Raw genomic sequence first — 22,622 nt, forward strand, 5'->3', positions numbered from 1 at the left:
GTCTATGTATATTAAGTAGTATATAGTTTTCAGAGGAAGGTACATAAACTGATTCTATACATTGTTACTGAGGAAACTGGACTCTTCCTATTCTGCCTTTTGTATGACATTTCTGCTATTGAGCAACTTGTCACCTTAACCTCAGTTTCCTATTAATTGCTTCCTTAGCATTTCTATCTGTTAGAGTACTCTTCCCCCTATAAACCCTCAGCAGGGCAGGTAGAGTCAATAGGAAAGTAAAAGATAAGTAAATGATTTAAAAAATATATATATACATATATATATAATTGATTTTTTACAGAGAGGAAGGGAGAGGGATAGAGACTTAGAAACATCGATGAGAGAGAAACATTGATCAGCTGCCTCCTGCACACTCCCTACTGGGGATGTGCCCGCAACCCAGGTACATGCCCTTGACCAGAATCGAGCCCGGGAGGGACCCTTTAGTCCTCAGGCTGACTATCCACTGAGCCAAACTGGCTAGGGCTATGGGTGGCGTAAGTAAATGATTTTTAAGAGGCTTAAAAGGCAGATTGGAGAAGGACAGTTGAAGTATATGGTGATAATAAAGCAAAACCTAAACTTTTTTGAAAATATTTTTTATTGATTTCAGAGAGGAAGTGAGTGGGAGAAAGAGAGAGAGAAACATCAATAATGAGAGAGAATCATTGATCGGCTGCCTCCTGCACGCTCCACACTGAGGATGGAGTCTGAAATCCAGATTTTTGCCCTGACCTGGAATTGAACTGTGACCTCCTGGTTCTTAGGTCGACACTCAACCCTTGAGCCGGTTGGGCAAAACCTAAACTTTTAAAGAAAACTAACATGCCATGGCTCAGTGGTTGAGCACCAACCAACCTCTGAACCAGGTCGGCTTACATGTAGAGTGAGTATTGATGTATAATGTGAGAAAATTTTTGCACATAGAGCACTTGTGTTAGTTTTATTTCTTTTTTAAAAATATATTTTTATTGATTTCAGAGAGGAAGGGAGAGGGAGAGAGAGAGATTTTCTTTTCTCATATTTACATATTTTGGAAATTTTCTTTTCTCATATGTACATATTTTATATTTTTTAAAAAAGGAGATGCTTACTTTGACCATATTTTTCCTTTTCACTTCCTTTTCCTTTGATATTCTTCAGGACAGATATTCAAGGAAATGTGGATATTGGAGATTTGACTTGGGAGCAGAAGGAGAAAGTCTTACGATTGCTTTTTGCAAAAATGAATGGTTTTGGTCCCAGGTAAATCCCTGTTTCTGTAGTAAAATACCAAGTTGTCATCAATCCTTAAAATCATTTAGGAATAATGAACTTATTCTCGCTTAGAATGAAAGGTTTAGGAAAAGATCAGAAAATATAAAAGGGTCATACTGCTTAGCTAAGCAATTCTCAGAGATAAATAAATAAAGGGGTAGAAAAGAGATTAATTTTAGATGTTTAAGGGAATGCTTGCTAAAAAGGTACAATATTGCACAGCTGAATGAGCGGTAATGTAGAGACGTGTAACAATTGTTAAGATTTTATTGGTCTACAAAGATAAGTAAATGGTTTTTTAAGCTGATTATTAATCTCTAATAAGAGAGAATCTTTTATTACCTAACAAGAGACTCTCTAATACCAAGGAAAAGACCTAAAAAGGAAAACAAAAATCTACAGATATTTTTAAAAATTATTTTTAATAAAAAAATGATTTCAGAGGGAGAAAGGGAGAAGGAGAGAGAGATAAAAGAAAAAGCATCAATGATGAGAGAGAATCATCGCTCTGCCTCCTGCACACCCCCTACTGGGGATCAAACCCACAACACAGACATGTGCCTTGATGGGTAATTGAACCTTGATCTCCTGGTTCATGGGTCGAAGCTCAACCACTGATCCACACCAACCAGGCTGAAATAATTCTTCTTAATGATTTGTTTTCACTCTCTCCACTATGTTTTATCAGTAACTATAACCCTGGTAATGAACTATAAAGTGGGTAAAATTAACCACTTACTGATTGCCTGTTATGTGCTTGGCACTATGTTAGGTATTCTGGGGATTCAACAGAATTAAGAGACATTGCCTTTGATCTCAGAGAGATCAAACAAAACCAAAAATAACAAGGAAAAAAATAGATGGAACAATAAAGTACAATTGGAGTTCAGACAACATGTCAATGGGCTAGAGTAGTCAGGGAGGAAGACTTCAGTCAGAAAGACAGGAAGTATGACTCTGTGGGTGCCTTGTGAGAGAGTGGAATAATTGAGAGAGGGGGCAGGACACATTAGGCAAGGGGCAAAGTAGACAGCATAAGCAAAAGCCCAAGGTAGAAATGGGTATCAGGTATTTTGGGAACATTGAGGAAAAACTGCCTAGCTTGAAGAAGTGTGGTAATGCTAGATCAGCGGTTCTCAACCTGTGGGTCGCGACCCCTTTGGGGGTCAAACGACACTTTCACAGGGGTCGCCTAAGACCATCGGAAAACACACATTGTTTTTGTAATTAATCACTATGCTTTAATTATGTTCAATTTGTAACAATGAAAATACATCCTGCATATCAGATATTTACATTATGATTCATAACAGTAGCAAAATTACAGTTATGAAGTAGGAACGAAAATAATTTTATGGTTGGGGGTCACCACAACATGAACTGTATTAAAGAGTCGCAGCATTAGGAAGGTTGAGAACCACTGTGCTAGAGAATAATTAGTAATAAGAAATAAGGATTAATCTATAGATTATATTATGCTGAGCCTTTAAAAACTATGCAGAAAAGCCTGAACTTATGCTAATGTAGATTGTAGAGCAGTGTAACATATTTTTCTCCTTTGCCTTAAAGGAATACAAAGAGCAATAAGCCATACTCTCATACTTTCACTGGAAGGGCTCACAGGTTATTGTTCTCAGAGCTGACCAGAACCTAACAAAGACAATATGATGGCTTGGAGGACAGAAATAGAGGTGGGACCGGCAGAAGCTGCTGCACTACTCATGTGGTAGTGAGGGGGTTAGGGAAGAGTGGGAGCAGTCAGAAAAAAAGGAAGCTGAAAGATGGATGGAGAAATAGCTTAGTGATCAAGGACAAAAGGAATAAAGACAACAAAGTGTAAACGTTTGTTTTTAGATTAAGAAATAAAAGAATGGCCGTATTAAAATCAAATGAAAAATCTGAAATGCCAATGTGAGGGAAATATTTAAATTTTATTTAATCTATCCGAGTCATTTAACAAATACATATTGAGTGCTGCCATTTACTGAGGATACCATGGTGGGCAAATAAAGACATGCCTAATACCAGGGAGTTCATGGTTTATGTGGAAGAAAGTCATTATTCAAATCATCACATAAATATATTCAAAGGTACAACTATGGCATAGGCTCAAAGGAGTGGTATGAGAGCCTTGATTAGGGGAATCTGACCTAATTGAGGTCAGAAATATTTCTGAGGAAGTAAAAGCTTGAGCTGACCTCTAAAAGGTAAGTCGGAATAAAAAAGGGAGAAAAACCATCCTAGGCAGAAGAAACAAAGTAGTATTTTCAGTGTCAAATTGGAGATGATGGCAATATTGAAGTAAAAAATACTTAAGGCATGTGCAAATAGTGTTTGGAGTACAGGTGATAGTTAGGGAGAGAGATTTGAGCATGTTTAATGAAAATTGGTAGTTGAGTTTAGGAAAGTGGATGTAGGTAGGAAAGTAAAGGGCTGAGGCTAGAACCTTTAGGAATAACCACAATTAATAAACAGAAGAACAAAGAAGAGTACAACCAAACAAAAGGAGTTTAAAGTATTGGCTAACTGGAAGATAAAGGACTGTGAAGTTTCTTTGTGTCTCTGGTAGTCTTTTGAAGATGTGGAGGTACAATCTAGACCAGTGATGGCGAACCTATGACACGCGTGTCAGAGGTGACACGCGAACTCATTTTTTTGTTGATTTTTCTTTGTTAAATGGCATTTAAATATATAAAATAAATATCAAAAATATTAAGTCTTTGTTTTACTATGGTTGCAAATATCAAAAAATTTCTGTATGTGACACGGCACCAGAGTTAAGTTAGGGTTTTTCAAAATGCTGACATGCCGAACTCAAAAGGTTCGCCATCACTGATCTAGACTCTAAGTACTGAATGTCTGTCTCATTGTGAGTTGACTTCTCCTAGGGAATACAGCCTGAGTTCCAGGCCTTGAGTTCCATACTGTGTTGTTTTCAATACTGGAGAAACAGGAAATTGAGTGAAATCTTAGTAATGAACTTGAACCTGGCCGCAATGAAACTATGTCTAAGCCTACTGGAATCTCATGCCAATGATAGATGAAGGAAAAAGAATATAGGAATAGAATGGTGAAATGTTGAGATAAAGAAGAGATTAAGTAAGAAACCTAATATTAGGGAGGAATTAAATGATAAAAGGTCTACCAAGGAAAGTAGATTAATTAGGAAGTTGGTAAGAATTCACGGTAGATTGTATATGATTGTGAATCCAATAGTTCAGTATTTTTCTTTGTGAGTGAACTAAGTCAAAGGGGTATGTACTAGTATAATCAATAAACTGTACTCTAATGCATCAGCAACAACTCTGGCTATAACTTAGGCACTGGTAGTATCTAAAGTACATTACTAGACTATTTAAGATAGCCAGATTTTGAATGGGTTAAAAAAAATTGACTTGAGAAACATTGATTTGTTGTTCCACTTATTTATGCATTCATTTGTTGCTTCTTGTACGTGCCTTGACAGGGGAATTAACCACAACTTTGGCATATCAGGACAAAGAAAATGCGCTAACCAACTAAACTACCCAGCTAGGGCAAGAATAGCCAGATTTTGAATAGGTTTATGCTTCTTTCATGTGCACCTAGTTGAGGGCAAGTTTTAGGAGTGAGATATGTGTCTTTATTTGCTGGCAAAAAAACAAAACAAAAAAACCTACTATACTTTTTGTAACTGTTAAGCTCACTTTCAAATTAAAATATTGACTTAGTGATATGTTTATTTCCTGTGTTTTAACCAGACTTGCCAAAGTATGAGAGAAATTTTTATACGGTGTCTCTCCATTTATGCTGTGTTCTGTGGTTCTTCTTGTAGGAAGGAAATTTTTCTGGCCATGTTTTATGTTTTGGTCAGTACTCTGGTTTAACCTTGCCCATCACCATTAATAGCTATTATGTAACATCATCATGATCATCTCCATAAATATTTCCCATTTCTTAAGTTCAACATGTCTCAACTTTAAGAGACTATAAGTTTATAATAACTTGCCTTAACATTACACTGCCTCTATGTGTGTGTAAAAGATAATTTTTTTGAAAATGAGAAGCCCATCCAATGGAAGCATTAATTTAGCACTTTTAGAGTATAGCTGAAATAAAGGCACAAGGAGACACTGCCTCATTGTTAACTTCTACCCACCACAGGAAATATAATCAGAGCTCTAGACCTCCAGGTTCAGAATATGTTGTTCCAGACAGTGGACAAACAGAGGAATTTGGGTAAGGTCTCTCTTTTTTTAAAATCCTCATCCAAGAATGATTTTTTAATTGATTCTAGAGAGGAAGGGAGAAACATCAATGTGGGAGAGAAGCATCAATCAGTTGCCTCCTCTACGTGCCCCGACTCAGAATCAAACCCACAATCTAGTTTGTGCCCTGACAGGGATCAAACCCACAACCTTTTGGTATATGGGATGATGCTCCAACCAACTAAGCCATCTGGCCAGGGCAAAAGTAAAGTCTTTCTTGACAAAGCAATGAACATGAGCCTGATCACAATGGTTCTATTATTCTGAACTAGATTCCATGTGTGCATGGTTGTTGACAGGTCTCTTTGTCTTTATTTAAGGGATGAAAGTAAGCTTCAAGATCAGACGTTCATCACCCAGCAAGTACCAATCTCAGACTCTTCTCATGAACTGGTAATATCCAATATTCAGAAAGGATCACATGAGTCTGACATGGTAAGGAGTCTGTAATCTAACCAAACAATACATGTAACTGTTACCTTTCCCCGTGAGCTTCTTGCTAAGTCACAGTTCTTTAGCTCTACTGTCTCAGGTATCAGTGAAATGAGTATTAATACTAGTATGAGATTGTGGACATTTTTATAACTATCCACATAAGGAAGGCATATACTTAATGCAAATGCATGTTTTGCCTCTTAGTGTTGAAAACATATAAATTGCCTTTTGAAATCCGCAGCCTAGCCAAAATATGTACTATCTTTTATGTAAGAATTAAAACATAATGACCCATTTAACTCTTGGCTTTGGACAGAGGTGGGAAGTCTAAGTCACTACAGGTAGGGGACAGAGGCCTCACTGGTATAAGTAAGTATGGCACCATTTTTTTTAAAGTCAGATTTTCTTTTTAAGAGCTTTTTATTTGTGCTTGTTATTCATAATTAATACAATGTAAAATCAGAGAATGAGGCCACATCAGAGCAAAATGAAAACAAAACACTCATTTTTTTAGCTGCTACTAGCATAAACAACTGTACAATTATTTTTTCTATCTAAGAAATAAGTAACTTCTGAGTAGCAAGTAACTAACCAAATAAATTGATTCCAATTACAGGAACACAATTATTCTTTTTTTAAAAATATTGAAACATCTTCTAATTTAATTATACCTGCCATTTTCATGATTCTGATTAGTATTTTTTAAAATATATTTTTATTGATTTCATAGAGGAAGGGAGAAACGTCAATGATAAGAGAGAATCATTGATTGGCTGTCTCCTGATTAGTATTATTTAAAAAGTGATTTCCGTTAAATGGAAGGAAAATTTAGGAGTCTCTGTGACTCAATTCCACTTGGAATTTAGAGAGTATGACCTTTTATTCAATCCAGCCTCTAGTTGTTGGATTGGATTAAATATCACTATCAGTTGCCAGCTGTGATAAGAGATAAAACAAGGGACATTCTATAAATTTCTACTGCCTCATCTTTAGGAAGGCAAAACTGAAATAAAACAAAATAAATCAGGAAGACCCAGTAGGGTCATAAACGTATTTTATTAAAATTCTAGTCACCTTAACTCAGTGATTTTCAACTGGTGTGCCATAAGAATTTTTAAAATATGCAAAACCTGACTAGTCAGGAGCACTGACCTCTTTTCCCTTAGATTGCCAAATAAAAGAATGACAGTAGCCAACACAAAATAGCTGTCTGGTGTGAATCTCCCCCCTCCCCCCCTTTAAAATTAAATCTTTATTGTTGAAAGTATTTCATTTGTCCCATTTTCCCCTTCCCCCCATTGACCCCTTCTAGCCTGCCTGCCTGCCTTTACCCCCACCCCCAAGTCCCAGGCCTTCACCACCCTATGGTCTGTGTCCATGGGTTAAGCATATATGTATACAAGTTCTTTGGTTGATCACTTACCACCCACCCACACTCCCCTGCCTTCCCTCTGAGATTCCACAGTCTGTTCTACGCTTCTATGTCTCTGGATTCATTTTATTCATCAGTTTATTTTGTTCATTAGATTCCTCATGAGTGAGATCATGTGAAACTTGTCTTTCTCTGACTGCCTTATTGCACTTAGCATAATACTCTCCAGGTCCCTCCATGCTGTCTCAAAGGCGAATGCCCTCTCTTGAACTATAAATATATAGGTCATATAATAGAGTTGCAACTTATTGGTCATGTTGCATAATAAGGTTGTATCTGATTGGTTAATTCTGGGTACCAAAAATCCTTATAAGTATATTCACCTGATTTTGAAAAAAGTAATTTTGGAGCAAAAGGGTAGGTAATTACTAGTTATTATTTTTTGGTAAATCAATCAAAATTATACCAATTTTTTGTCAGCTTGGCAAAAAATATAAATTTTTAGTAATTAGTCTATGTGTACCATGAAATGAAAAAGGTTGAAAATCACTGCCTTAAGTGACTGAAGATTTTGCTATTCTATCAGTAGGTGGTAGTAATAAGCCGAAATTATGTAGAGTGTACAAACATTTTCAAGGATTTCACTATCCTTAATTCACTGAGTAACTCCTATGGAGTAGGTCAGCATTATCCATATGACTGAAGGGAAACAGAAAAATAAATGACCTATATCATCTGGCTAGGGACCAGAGATTACTTACTCTATCTGAGCCAGAAGCCTTCTCCTAGTTCACTGGGTGAAAACTGCATCAGAAAGACAGGATTCAACTGAATGTAGAGCAAAAAGGCAGAAGCTGTTTTGATTAGCATATCAATATCTATTTGACTTAAAGCTTAGCTACATCAAAGACATAGTTGAATTAATGGTAGCAAAAGAATCTGTCAAAGCATTTCTTTTATTTCAAATATGTTTTTTTTTATTTTGAAGAAAGGGAGGGAGGGAGGGAAGGAGAGAGGGAGGGAGGGAAGGAGAGAAAAAGGAGAGAGAGAGTGAGGGAGGGAAGGAAGGAGGGAAAAGGAAGGAGAAGAGACAAAAAGAGGAGCCTTTATCCCACCTGAAGAACACAGACAGAGAGAGAGAGAGAGAGAAAGAAGGAAACATTCCAACCAGGAACTGAACCCACAATCTGGGTATGTACCCTGACCAGGATTCAAACCCATGACCTTTTGGTGCACAGGATGATGCTCCAACCAACTGAGCGGCATCAGGCAGGGCAAAGCATTTCTTTTTTACTACTTTATGTCATGAAAAGCTTTAAAAATGTCTTAGACTCTACTCAGTTATTCTATATTAAGGGTTGTTTCATTAAAAAGTATAATCAGGCTAGACTTGCTTAAGGCAAACTCCCTTTGATCTCTGGGTCTAGAAACAAACAAAAAACCTATTGGCATCTGAGTTAATAACTGAATTGTTAATTAATGATTGTTGAAGCAAACCCTAAACTTTAACATTTGGCACACACAACAAAGTGGAGATTTATCCAATGCATACTGAGGTATCTTTGAAAAATTATTTGAAGAAGCAGGACAGAGGTGATGATAGAATTTAGTGGTCATGAATCACTAGGACAAAGCGGCATTCAGCAAAAAGAAAGAAATAGTTGTCACAACTGTGGGATAAGTAGAAATGGACTATATCTTGTGTAGTATGGGATGATAGACTCAGGAAAGCCTGGCAGTGGTGTATCCCCCACTGGCAATTATGTAGGGCTGTTTGAAGGTCAACCAAAGGGTGAATTATGGATGATCTTTACAAACACTAATCTTCCCTTCAAGTTATCAGAAGAGGGAAGAATTTTTAGAAAACAGCTCTAAGCTCTCCTTCAGATTAACATTTCACAGTTAACAACAGTTACCTCAAAAAGAGAAGTATGAAGAGTAAGTAAATCCGGTTTCAGATTTACACCAGGAGTCTCTCTATAGCAACTGTGCAGGGGCTAATGGTCCTGAGAAAGATTTAGTTACAAGGTATTCCATTCTCAGGGATCTGATTTGAGCAAAGTTGGCAAATGAAGGTGGTCAAGAATAAAGGGAGATGACTCAGGATGGACTGAGTCTGGAACAACTCATTCTAACGGCCCATGGTAGGCATGACCACAGCAGGTGAGGAAAGAGTAGCATCTTCTTCTTTCCACTGAGAAGTGATGGTCTTTAGCTGAGTGTAGAATTGGATGCCCTAAAGAGAACAAAGGAAGAAAGAGAGAATTAGTATATATTTTGGGGAGATTTCATTATTCCTCTTTTAATCAACTTTTGAACGAGGTGCTGCGAAGTACTACTCACTCTCCTACTTGAGGAATAGGTACAACTAAAATCCAATATATTGTTCATATAAATTTATCTAAAACATTTAGCATAATATCTGGCACATAGTAAACAGTCAAACCTTAGTTATCATTATGCTGATACTGGCCAATTCAACAATGTAATCTGTTAAACTTGTAGGTCATTCTGAATATCATGTGCTCTGAGGTCTTGAGGCATAGCTCAAATCCTGCCTCTACTCCTTGTTGACTGCCATTTAACCTTCGGCCTTATCTGTGACATAATGTTCACCTCATAGCAATGTGTGAGGGGAAAATGAAATGGCATACAAATCTCTCCTTCCCATAAAGAAGAGAAAGGAGTGCAAGAATGAAATATATATTAGGCATTTCTGACAACTGTCAGTGATGAATAGCTATATTGAAGCAATAAAATCCACAATATCTTACAAATCTAAAGTAAAATGTCTGGTATACACATTCATTTCTAAATAATCTATAACATGTAAGTCAAAAAAAATTCAGCATATTTAAGTCTTTATAATCTACATGGTTTATTTTATAAGAATAGGCTTGAGCGGCCAGACCGGTTTGGCTCAGTGGATAGAGCGTCGACCTGCGGACTGAGAGGGCCCGTGTTCGATTCCGGTCAAGGGCATGTGCCTTGGTTGCGGGCACATCCCCAGTGGGAGTGTGCAGGAGGCAGCTGATCGATGTTTCTCTCTCATCGATGTTTCTAGCTCTCTGTCCCTCTCCCTTCCTCTCTGTAAAAAATCAATAAAATATATTAAAAAAAAAAAAAAAGAATAGGCTTGAGCAAAAGAGAATAGACTATACCAGTGATGGCGAACCTATGACACACGTGTCAGAGGTGACACGCGAACTCATTTTTTTGGCTGATTTTTCTGTTAAATGGCATTTAAATATATAAAATAAATATCAAAAATATGTCTTTGTTTTACTATGGTTGCAAATATCAAAAACATTTCTATATGTGACACGGCACCAGAGTTAAGTTAGGGTTTTTCAAAATGCTGACATGCCGAGCTCAAAAGGTTCGCCATCACTGGATTATACAGATCTAACACCAAATTACTAGAAAGCTAAAAAGATATTGTTTGGAAAAAACCAGTAGTTTGATTGAAATACTCTTCTAGAATTACTTGACATTCTGGGCCATGTTAACATATTGAAAACAACTTTAGAGATTATTATATACTTTCAATATAAGATACAACTAAAGTTTACATTTTATTATGTAAGAACTAGAGGCCCAGTGCACAAATTCATGCACATGGAAAGGAAATTAATTAGAAGAAATATTTTAGAGGCCAGACAGGGATCGTGGGACATTGGCTCCAGTCCCGATTGGCTGGACCACAGCAGCAAGCTAACCTACTGATCAGAGTGTCTGCCCCCTGATGGTCAGTGCATGTCATAGGAACTGGTCAAATGGTCGACCAAATAAATGGTCGACCAATCAGTCGGACACTTAGATATTAGGCTTTTATATATATATACTATGGGGGCTGATTGGGGGTGGGGCCGGCCAGGGCAAGGGGGCATGGTTGTTTCAGTGTTCTGGTCGTTCTGCCATTTGGTCGCTGGGCTTTTATTATAATGGACTAGAGGCCTGGTGCATGAAAATTCATGCACTCAGGGAGTTCCCTCAGTCCAGCCTGCACCCTCTTACAGTCCAGGACCCCTTGGGGGATCGGGCCTAAGCTGGCAGTCAGACATCTGTCTGGCAGCCATGGAGCCCTTGAGGGATGTCCGACTGATGGCTTAGGCCTGCTCCTCCCGGGCCACACCGCCGCTGCACTCGCAGCCGTCAGCCTGACCTGTGGCTGAGCAGAGTTTGCCCTGTGAGAGCACACTGACCACCAAGGGGCAACTCCTGCATTGAGCGTCTGCCTCTGGTGTCAGTGCACATCATAGTGACCTGTCATTCCGCTATTAGGGTCAATTTGCATATTACTCTTTTATTATATAGGATTATTATATAGGATGATATTTTCATTTCTAAAATACAAATTAGCAATTTAATTACCTGAGGATTTTAGACTTCAAACTCTATATGAGGTCAGTCTTTTCCTGCAAGAAGCCTCACTTACAGAGTAACTTATAAAGAAATTTTTGTTAATAGTATAAACTAGTTAGTTTTATAAAAGCTGTCATTTTTGTCACAAATTGTATAATAAGCTTCCAAATAATCAAATTTTTTCTTAGCCAGTTAGCCACACTGACATATTCTGCTATGTAAGTCCATGTTAATTTTTTATTAACATTTAAAAGAGAGACCTTTATAGAAAAAAATGTAATTTATTACTGAATATTCCAAAATGGCTGAATTTCTGTAGTACTATAAAAAACTTCCACTAACCCATTTGTTCAACATATGTTTGGGCACCTGCTCTGTGCCAGGTGCTGCAGATAAGTAACTAAAGAATGATGAGGGCTTCTTAGCATAGCTTAAAGATTCTTACATGACTTGTCCCTGCCTACCTCTCTAGCCTCATCTCTTACCCCATTGTCTTACTCATTCACTCCCTGTGCTCCAGACCATTTCTGCTGTTTGAATATGCCATGACTGTTCCTGCCTTAGGAAGTATGCACCTCCTGAAGAATGTGATAATAGTGGTAACTTAACCCTCATAACCTCATGAAATATAGGTATTGTTGTTATTTTCACTTTACAGATGAAGAAATCTGAGACAAAGAGAAGGTATCTCCAAAGTCACACAGTTAATAACTGGCCAAGCTTGGGTTTGAACCCAGGCAATTTGATTTCAGATCTGCTTTTGTTCAGTGCTGTATTTATAGTGCCTAGAATAGTGTTTGGTACAAAGAAGGTGCTCAAAGAAATTTTTTGTAAGTGAATAACCATTACAGGGAGAAATATGTGGATTGGTGGGAGCACATGAGGGCATACCCAACTGAGCACTGAGGAAAGGGCTGGTGGTAGTCAAGTGATTTTCTAGAAGAGTCCATTCTTTAAATGGAGACATGACAGGTGATTAAGAGTTAGTCAGATGAAAATGAGGAGGCAGAGGAAAGGTCATATATAAAGGCTTGGACTTCCGTATGCTTTTTCCCTAAAACTCTGTTCTCTTTCAAATCTTTTCTAGGAGACCTACTGACAAGCAGTGCTGAACAATGTATGACCTCACAGAGGCTGCTGGCAGATCCTTCCTTGCAGAATCCTTGTTCCTGAATATATAAAAGTTTCTTAGAGGAAAAGACATTTAAAAAAACTTTGTTACCTGTTTGCCATAGAAATTGGTGTCTCCCCTGAAGGAAGATCGAGAGCCAGTGAATGAGAACATTGGTAAAGGCACTGGAATGGGGACATTCACACCCACCTAAAGCAGAACAAATCCACACCAGATATTAAGAAAAGGACTCAAACAAAGGAACTTTCCATTTAGAAGCATAAATGCGTGGCATTAGAGAGATCAAGTTTAAATACCCACCTTCCACCCTATATCCATCTCACTGAACTTTTATTCCTGAGGAAGAAAATGGGGCATTGTGGGAGATCAGAGCAGTAGCAACTGATCACTGTTTACCATCTCCCCAGGAAACAGTAAATGGCTATAAGAATCTCCTAAAAATTATTTTCACAAACCTGTCCAACATCCACCAAGTGGGAATATTTCCTAGCGGTGGCTCCATTGGTGGTGAAGATGGCAGTTCCATTTCCATATGGGTTATCATTTACAATCTTGATGGCTTCATCCAAAGTATCTGTCTCCAGAACCACAAGAACTGGACCAAAAATCTCCTCTTTGTAACAAGTCATATTTGGCTGCCAGGAGTGATGTATCCAGAAAAGAAGTCAGTATTTTATGCTTATTTGTTAATTTAGAGCCCACTGTTTACATAGACAGCTTTCATGTTAGTAATCTTTTTTCATTTTAAAGCACTTATTTTTTTTAAAGTGCTTTCTTGCTGTGTTCCATCTTCCAAGCTACCAATCTTTATCAATAACTTGAAATTCCCATTAATTACAATTACAATCCTTTCCTTTAAGCACTGTATTTTTAGGTCCCATGACCCATCACTAGCTTCCTCTTTTATAATTGTATAACCTGTTTATACAATTATTATGTTACTGAAAACTTACATGAAAATTCACTTTTTAAATAAATCAAATATGTATTTAAAATACCACAGGAGATTTCTTTCTATTTAAAGAAACCCTGTGCTAAGTTTTCTATAACATAAATAATCCATTCTCATTCATTCCTTTGTTTCCCAAATGAGTCTGCACATTTATATTTTGATAGCAGGTTACATTAAACATACAAAACATTCTTTACCACTGTAGCTAGTCTGCTGTGTTTGTTATTTATAAGTGGGTATTTTCCTCCATGGTTCTTTGGCAAGAGATTTCATAATTTCTACTACACTTAAATTCAACTTAATTATTCAGGATTATAGTAGGATTTGTGGGAACATATGTATTTCAAAAAAAGCCTCCTAACCTCAACTTAGTCATTAATTTTAGCTGAAAAACGTGTAGAGTTTTAATAAATAAACATTTTTATTTGATAATAAAAATTATCTTCCTTTTGTCACTTTCTGGTAAAGATGCAGCTAAATTTAGAGCACAGAGTAAGTGCTCAATAAATATGGGGTGGTTGATATGTTGGTGGAAACACTGCAATAACTATAAGCTAGGAATAAGAAGGAATGGGAAAAAAATTGACATTAAACAAATAAGTAACAAGTATAAGATAGGGATTGGCAAAATAGGGTCATTGGGCCAAATATGGCTGCCTGTTTTTATACAGCCAAGAAACTAAGAATAATTTTTGTTGTTGTTATTGTTAATCCTCACCCAAGGATATTTTTTCATTCATTTTTAGAGAGAGTATGGAAAGGAGTGGGGGGGGGAGAGGGAGAGAGAAAGAGAAACATTGATGTGAGAGAGACACATTGATTGGTTGCCTCCTGCATGTATCTGACGGGGGCTGGGAATGGACTTGCAACCCAGGTACTTGAAGGACTGGGAATTGAACCCATGACCTTCTGGTGCTCAGGCTGATGCTCTAACCCAGCCGTGGGCAAACTACGGCCCACGGGCCGGATCCGGCCTGTTTGAAATGAATAAAACTATGGAAAAAAAAGACCGTACTCTTTTATGTAATGATGTTTACTTTGAATTTATATTAGTTCACACAAACACTCCATCCATGCTTTTGTTCCGGCCCTCCGGTCCAGTTTAAGAACCCATTGTGGCCCTCGAGTCAAAAAGTTTGCCCACCCCTGGTCTAACCACTCAGAAAGGCCGGCCAGGGCTCTATATTTTTTAAATGGTTGAAAAAAATCAATCATGGCATATAAAATTATTTGTAACTAAAGTTTCATTGTCCGTAAATAAAATTTTAACAGAACACAGCTACATAATGTTAATGGTTGCTTTCATACTAATATGTGTAGAGTTGAGTAGTTGTGACAGACATTGCATATCCCTGCAAAGCCAAAAATATTTACTATCTAGCCCTTTATGAAAAGTTTGCTGAATACTAGTAGAGTAGAAAGAGATCATGAATGAGAAGGGAGGTTAAATCAGACTCTAGATAAAATAACTGAATAATTCTGGCAAGAAATGAAGTCTCTAGTCATTAAATGTTCTTTATTTATAAACTAGAGGCCCAGTGCATGAAATTTATGCAAGGGGGGGTTCTTCAGTGTGGCCTGCACCCTCTCCAATCCGGGAACCCTTGGGGGATGTCCAACTGCCTCTCACAATCCGGGACCACTGGCTCCTAACCGCTCACCTGCCTGATCACCCCTACCCCCTCTGCCTGCCTAATCGCCCCCAACCACCTCTGCCTGCCTGATCGCTCCCAACCACCTCTGCCTGATTGCCCCTAACTGCTCCCCAGCTGGCCTAATCGCCCCAACTGCTCCTCTGCTGGCCTCATCGCCCCCTAACCGCCTCTGCCTCACCCCGCATCCCGGACCCAGGATTCCCTCTTCTGGCTGGTCGCAGGCACCCGGGACCCAGGCTTCCCTCCCTCTGGCTGGCTGTAGGCACCCAGGACCTGGGCCAGCTTTGCCTGGGCCGACTGCAGCCATAGGGGGCCATGGGTGGGTGGCTTCAGGCCACCTGGGACTGCCAGATGCCAATAAGGAAGGCACCTGGGACTGTGGTGCGGGTGGCTTGTCCCTTTCCTGGTCCGCAGCCACAGGAGCTGGCATCTGGGACCACGGGGTTGACAGTTGTCCCTCTCCCGGGCCGCAGCCTGGCTGGTACCCATTCCTCTCTCGTGAGCTCATTTGTGCCTAGCTGGTCCCCGTTCCTCCTGTGAGCTCACTTGTACCTGGCTGGTCCCCATTCCTCTCTTCCCAGTGTTGAGTGTCTGAGCAGTTCCAGCACAAAGGCACGAGGGTGTGAGGGAGCGATGACAATTTGCATATTAGCTCTTTATTATATAGGATTGGAGGGAAGAGATAACATAGCCTCTAAAGTGCCTTCAGCTCCCATATCTGAGAAACAAATAATCCAGAGTTGTTTACCTTGACATTTGAGATGATGGTTGGTCCAACAAAGTTGCCATTTTCATAGCCTTTGACTTTAATATTTCGACCATCAAGAAGGATGGAGGCTCCCTCCTTTGTTCCACTATCAATCAGATTACAGACTCGCTCTTTGGCTTGGGGTGTGATCAGAGGGCCAAGATCAGCTCCAGGCTGGTCTCCTATAAACAACACAGAAGTGTTTAATGTCTTCATTAACATAACTTATGACTGCCAACTAAAGATTAATCTAAACAGGTACAGTATAAAGAGAGGCAATGGTAAAAAATGATATGATTGCTCCCATTGGCCAAAGCCAATGTTAAAACCAAGAGCTTGGTTTTAACAAATGCAAAGTCTAAAGGAGCGAGGCAGATAACATATTACCTGCGTTGACTCTCAGGTTTTTGGCACGCTCCACCAGCTCTGGCAGCCACTTCTTAGCTTCTCCCACAAGGATCGCTGTTGAAAGAGCCATGCAGCGCTGACCAGCAGCTCCAAATGCTGCCCCAACCAACTGGTTCAGTGTATTTTCCTTATTGGCATCTGGCATGACTACCCCATGGTTCTTGGCTCCCTAAGGAAATACAGAAAGCACATGAATCTTCCTTGAGAAAATAAAATTATGCTAAAAACTAGGCAAATAATATGAAATTTCAAATGAACATTTAAGGTAAGGACTAGAGAATTTATTCTTTGCTGCTTTGAGGATAGACTGATTATTTTGATACTGCTAAAGTCTTGGTAACATTGAGCAAGTCTCCAGATTACTTTCCCCCTTCTCAGTTGATAAGCTGATGCATGTTTATTTAGATTAAAAAAAAAAAAGAACCCCAATCATCACATTTAAGTCAAACTGATAGGCTAACACTGCATCCAGGACCAATGAGAACTACTTTCTCTTTCCTGTTAGATAGGAAAGAATTTGTTGTCTACTGGGGTTTCCAGTTACATGAATAGCAGTGAAAACAACTGCCAGTAATAATGCCAGTAGCCAGATGAAACAAAATAGGAGGTAGCCCTCTCCTGATAAACAAGTTCTGGAAAGAGGTTCCCCAGACTGGCTTGCTTCTAGATACACATCCTCATGAACTTCTATGAAGGATAACATCTGGTCATTTCCACACATATGTCTTCAGATACAACTATAATTGACTACATGGATAAATACCATGCCAGCTACTTAATTTTATCCCATTACACATGGTATACTGTGAATTGGGAGGAACTTAAGTCAAAATGGCCAAATACACTCAGCCATGAAAAGAAATAAGTAAGCATATCATGAAATTTCCAAACCTGTGCTCGGGTGGCTATCCTTTATGCAACATTAGTCAAAGAGTAAGAAAGTAGCAATTGGACTTTATATTTAGTATCAAAGAATTGCCAACTATTTGACAAGGAACTAGTAAGAGAACAGCAAAACTATGCAATCTAGTAAACCACACATCTCGTATAGGGATATGGGGCTCTTCTCAGTGCCTTAGTCTGAATTCTTAGGGAAGAAGATATTTTGACATTAGTAGTTAGGATGCGCCTTAAAAGAAGGAAAAGGTTAAAGGGCTAGAAAAGCATGGTATGAAGGAAGAAACAGGGCCAGAACCAGAATTCAGCTGTTACTGCTAAAGCTCAAAGAATATGAATAACATTCTCAGGGAAAAATGTGCCCTTGGCACCCAAATTTGCTGTATGAGATAAAAGGTAATTAAAGTTGCTCGGCCAGTGTGGCTCAGTGTGGTTGAGCATCAACCTATGAACCAGGAGGTTAGGGTTTGATTTCCGGTCAGGGCACATGCCTGGGTTGCGGGCTCAATCTCCAGTGAGGGGTGTGCAGGAGGCAGCCGATCTATGATTCTCTCTCATCATTGATGCTTCTCTCTCTCTCTCCATCTCCCTTCCTCTCTAAAATCAATAACACACACACACACATTTTTTTTTAAATAAAGTCACTTAGAATAAACCTCATCACAATATTCATCATTAAAGGAAAGCTTTCGGGATGAAATGGGAATAAGGGAACACTGGCGTTAGAGTGGGAGGAAAGGCCCCTCTGCTGCAGGGCTGTTTCTAGGTAATTTTAATACATATAACAAAGTTTGAGAGAAAAAAGGAATAAGAAGTCACCATATTGGCTTGAACTCTCTTGCCATGTCTTGACCCTCTCTCGAAGATGTACTCTCCTGCCTGGTTGGATCCCACAAAGCTGATTGCTTTGATATCCGGATGATCACAAATGAAGTTCACAGCTTTAAGAAGAAAATAAATGATCACCATAAAGGAACAGATGGCTATGGGTTTCTCAACATAACAAATTTCCCCTTTCCCCACTGCTATGAGGGAGAAATTTTCATACTTTTGTGTTTCAGTGCTGGATTCCTATTTTGAAGTTCTCTCTTTCTTTGTCTTCTTAATTCTTTAAACTATAAAGTCTATTTAGCATCTTCCCTTTCATTATTTTTCTCATTTGCTATTCCAGAATTTCCACTTTTAACTCTGAAACTTACAACTCCTATTTTTTCTTGAAAATAACAGCCCTTCAGAGCATTTGAGATTGTGCTTCCTGGCACTGTCCTCAGTTTGGGCTCAAACACACTCTTATAAAATTCTCCAAAATAACAGCTCTTCAATACTCAACACTTCTGTTCTTTAAGAATATGATATTTCTTCAACTGTCTCTACATACTAGAACTCTCAGATACTGCTGTGCCCTTATGTGAGAGACAATATAGCATACTACACTCATGTACTGCTTAATGACGGGGACAACATTATGAGAAATTCATCATTAGGCAATTTTGTCATTGCGCAAACATCATAGAGTGCACTTACACAAACCTAGATGGTATAACCTGTGGTTCATAGGCTACAAACCTGTACAGTATGCTTCTGTATAAAAAATATGAGATTAAATTAAACACAAGAGAAAATGATGCAATCAACAGGTGCAGTAAGCGTGAGATGTATAAGGCTGCTGCCAGCATAATACGACATACTATTTTACAGCAAACTTCTTTTTTAAGTAGAAAGAGTACACTCTAAAATACCAAAGAGAATAGCATAGTAAGTACACAAATCAGTTATATAGTTATTTAGTATCATTATTAAGTAGTATAGTATTGTACATCATTGCATATGCTATACTTTTCTATACCAGCATCACCACAAACGTGTGAGTAATGCATTGCACTACAATGTTACCATGACTACAATGTCACTAGGTGATAAGAATTTTTCAACTCTATTATAATCTTTTTGGACCACTGTTTTATATGCAGTCTGTTGTTGACCAAAACATCGTTATGTGCCACATGACTATATTTAAAAGTGAAAACCAGGTTCAGCCTTCCTGGATATATACATGTTGGCTCTGATAGGTTTTAGCACTGTGACTTTGGGCAAATTACTTAATTTCATTATGCTTCAATTTTCTTATCTGTAAAATGGAAAAATAGCATCTATCTAAATGAGTTCTTATAAAGATTAAATGAAATAATATATGTAAGATACAAGAAACAGTGCCTGAAACACAGAAGTAATTTTTAAGTAGTAGCTATTATTATATGAACTAGAAGGCTTTTAGTCTCTCTGAGGTCCATAAAGTGAGTCTCTGAATTAAAAATCCTCATAAATTATCTCAATAGTAAAGTGAAAACTTTTTCTTTAATCTTACCTGTCATGCCCTAATCCATATTTCCTTGTCCCAATGTATTTCGTAGGGCAAGAAGCACTGCTACTCCCTAGTTAGTTACCTTAGCACACAGACAGCAAAACAGTTAACAAATATTACCTTCAAACATGGAGGTAACTTAGTAAATCCCTTCATCCCTAGGTTCCTCATTCTAGAACACCCATCACCACTCATCACCTTGATATTTGGGAAGCCAGATTAAGTGCCATGTACCGAAAGGCAGTTACCTTCGTGTTGTCCATGGATGATGTTCAGTGTTCCATCAGGGGCACCAGAGTCCTGAAGCAACTTGGCAAGAAGCATAGTTGCTCCAGGGACTCGCTCTGATGGCTTCATTAGGAAGGTATTTCCACACACCATGGCCATGGGAAACATCCAAAGGGGGATCATGGCAGGAAAATTGAATGGAGCAATGCCTGCACACACCCCAAGAGGCAGACGGTAGGAATAAAGGTCCATGTCTTTGGTGATGGATGGCATCGTCTCTCCCAGCAGGAGGGATGTCACACTGCAGGCATGCTCAACCACCTCTGCAACAGAGAAGAAGCAGTCAGGCCAGCAGCTGCCCACAGGGTACACTACCTGCCTTGGTCACGCTCCAATAAGCCCTGAGGGCAGGGAGTGGCTCAGGCCAAGGACAGAGGGAAAAAAACACTGACTTGACCTTCCATGAGAGAAGGGCTTGTTCAAAATGAGATTCTCTAAGTGGGAAAAAGACAGTGAAATATACATACCTACTGTAAGGTCAGTTGAGCAAAACAAAAAATGAAGTAAACCAATTTCATAGATTGCTGAGAAGTATTCCTATTTTCCACAAGTATTAAAAAAGGTATCATGGGATAACAAAATTGACATAAAGGAAGAAGCAATCCCTCATTAAGGGATCTTTGCCTCCCATTTTCTTTTGCTCCTTTCCCAAATGTCCCTGAAGCTCCCCAGGAGGGACACCCAGCTTACGAAGGCCTCGAAACACATCTCCTTCAGCATCCGCTAGGGTCTTCCCTTGTTCCAGAGTGATTAACCTGGCAATTTCTTTCTAGAGAGAAAACACACAAATAGAAACCAATACAAGGGTGTGTCTCCTTTTAGTTCTCAGGCAGCAAAGGAAGGACGAAACTGGGGAGAAGTAATATGAAAAAGAGAACCATGACCTATGTCTGTCTGGACTGAACAGTGAGGGAGTGCAGCTAAAAGGGCCTCTGTGGGTGTGACAAGTCTCCTATAGACAACAGTTTGGAAAATGGTGTCATTCAGATTTTTTACCAAGTTTTCTTTAATAAGCTGTTGATAGCGAAGCAGAACCTGCTGACGGCTTAATACTGAAGTGTCTGCCCATGCGGGAAAAGAGCGTTTGCAGGAGGCAACAGCCGCATCCATTTCAGCCTTGGTGGCCTGAGGGACCCGACCAATGACCTCATTGGTGGCCTGATGGGAAAAAGCAGCACATCATCCTTTGCCCTGGCCTCGCCTTCTCCATTTTTCATGGCTACAAAGGCAACACTACGTGTTTCACGATAGACACCCAGGTCCCCACTTTCCCACCATGTTCCCAGAATTCTAGGCTAGTCAGTTTAAGCAGCTTTGCTTACTGGGTTGTGGATGTCGATCCATTTGTCACTTTTGGATTCAACAAATTTCCCATCAATGAAGAGCTTTACAGTTGACTGGAAAAAACAACAATAACACACACACACACACACACACACACACACACACACACACACAATACTGAATTAGTTAATTGTTTTACTTTTCTTTCTCACTATCACAAAAAGGAAGAAATTTGGCTTGATAAGGAATCTACTGCTCTTTAGAAATGTTGCCACTTCCAAAGCGATACACAATAGATTTGTTTATAGTGTTTGTTAAGATGTGGCAGAGTCTCTGAAAACTGTGATCTCTCTGAAAATAAGAAATTCCCAGCTAATCACACAGTGGAACTTCATGAGTAAACACATGTCACTGTAAAGCTTACACTAAAAAAGCAGCAGATTGTGTGTTAACAAAGATTAGCTCTATTGTGACTTCTTGGTCCATCTGATCTTCTGTTACATTAGCATGATAATGTCTTACCTCTATGATCAAAATATATGTATATTTTTAATCCTCACCCAAGGATATTTTTCCATTGATCTTTTAGAGAGAGTGGAAGAGGGGAAGACTAAGAGAAACATTGGTGTAAGAAAAACACATCGATTGGCTGCCTCCTGCATGATCCCTGACCAGGGCTGGGAGGTGCCTCGACTGGGGAGGAGACAGCAACCAAGGTAAGTACCCTTGACTGGAATCGAACCCGGGACCTATTGGTCCGCAGGCCAACCTCTATCCACTGAGCCAAACAGGCTAGGGATATGATCAAAATATTTTTAAAATGTTTTTATCGTGATTTTTTTTCTGAGAAGCTTACTTTTGTTAAATTTTCAAAAGGGTCTGTGGACCCAAAAAGGTGAAGGGCGACTGTGCTACAGTGTGTGCATGCTTTGTAGAAAGGATTTTGAGTACCAGTCCTATTTATTAGATTTTAGGTACTACATATGGCTGACAGACACAAGGTCTGTAAAAACAACTCTAAAGGTTGTCAAGAAGTACAAATCACCTGGTGGGATCAACTAAACATCTAGAAGCCATGAAAATGTTTGTAACTTTTAACACAGTTATCTTATTTCAGAAGAGAAATAATCTAAAAGAAGTAAAAAAAAAAAACAACAAAAACAAACTGTAAATAAATGTCAGATAAAGAGCTTCACAGATAAGGAAAAGCTAAAGGAGTT

The 22,622-nt window shown here is 38.9% G+C and overlaps 2 protein-coding genes across 4 annotated transcripts in view; one reads left to right on the forward strand and one right to left on the reverse strand.

Moving 5' to 3' along the window:
- BBOF1 (basal body orientation factor 1) overlaps positions 1-6,937 on the forward strand; it is a 35,340-nt gene extending 28,403 nt beyond the window's left edge. Inside the window, exons 9-11 of the mRNA XM_006778772.2 lie at positions 1,144-1,245; positions 5,401-5,475; positions 5,825-6,937. Coding sequence (XP_006778835.1) covers positions 1,144-1,245; positions 5,401-5,475; positions 5,825-5,954 — 307 coding nt within the window. The 3' untranslated portion in view covers positions 5,955-6,937. The remainder of the gene's footprint in view (positions 1-1,143; positions 1,246-5,400; positions 5,476-5,824) is intronic.
- Positions 6,938-8,989: 2,052 nt separating this feature from the next.
- Positions 8,990-22,622, reverse strand: part of ALDH6A1 (aldehyde dehydrogenase 6 family member A1) — a 25,880-nt gene continuing 12,247 nt past the window's right edge. For all 3 annotated transcript variants that reach the window (XM_006778776.2, XM_006778778.2, XM_006778777.2), the window contains exons 3-12: positions 21,441-21,515; positions 21,115-21,276; positions 20,809-20,887; positions 20,079-20,381; positions 18,288-18,409; positions 16,551-16,740; positions 16,164-16,345; positions 13,264-13,443; positions 12,899-12,997; positions 8,990-9,547 (exon numbers count right to left, since the gene is read on the reverse strand). In XM_006778776.2, the coding sequence (XP_006778839.1) occupies positions 9,443-9,547; positions 12,899-12,997; positions 13,264-13,443; positions 16,164-16,345; positions 16,551-16,740; positions 18,288-18,409; positions 20,079-20,381; positions 20,809-20,887; positions 21,115-21,276; positions 21,441-21,515 (1,497 nt within the window). In that variant the 3' untranslated portion in view covers positions 8,990-9,442. The remainder of the gene's footprint in view (positions 9,548-12,898; positions 12,998-13,263; positions 13,444-16,163; positions 16,346-16,550; positions 16,741-18,287; positions 18,410-20,078; positions 20,382-20,808; positions 20,888-21,114; positions 21,277-21,440; positions 21,516-22,622) is intronic.

The sequence above is a fragment of the Myotis davidii genome, unplaced genomic scaffold (assembly GCF_000327345.1).
Source record: "Myotis davidii unplaced genomic scaffold, ASM32734v1 scaffold309, whole genome shotgun sequence".
Classification (NCBI taxonomy): Eukaryota; Metazoa; Chordata; class Mammalia; order Chiroptera; family Vespertilionidae; genus Myotis; species Myotis davidii.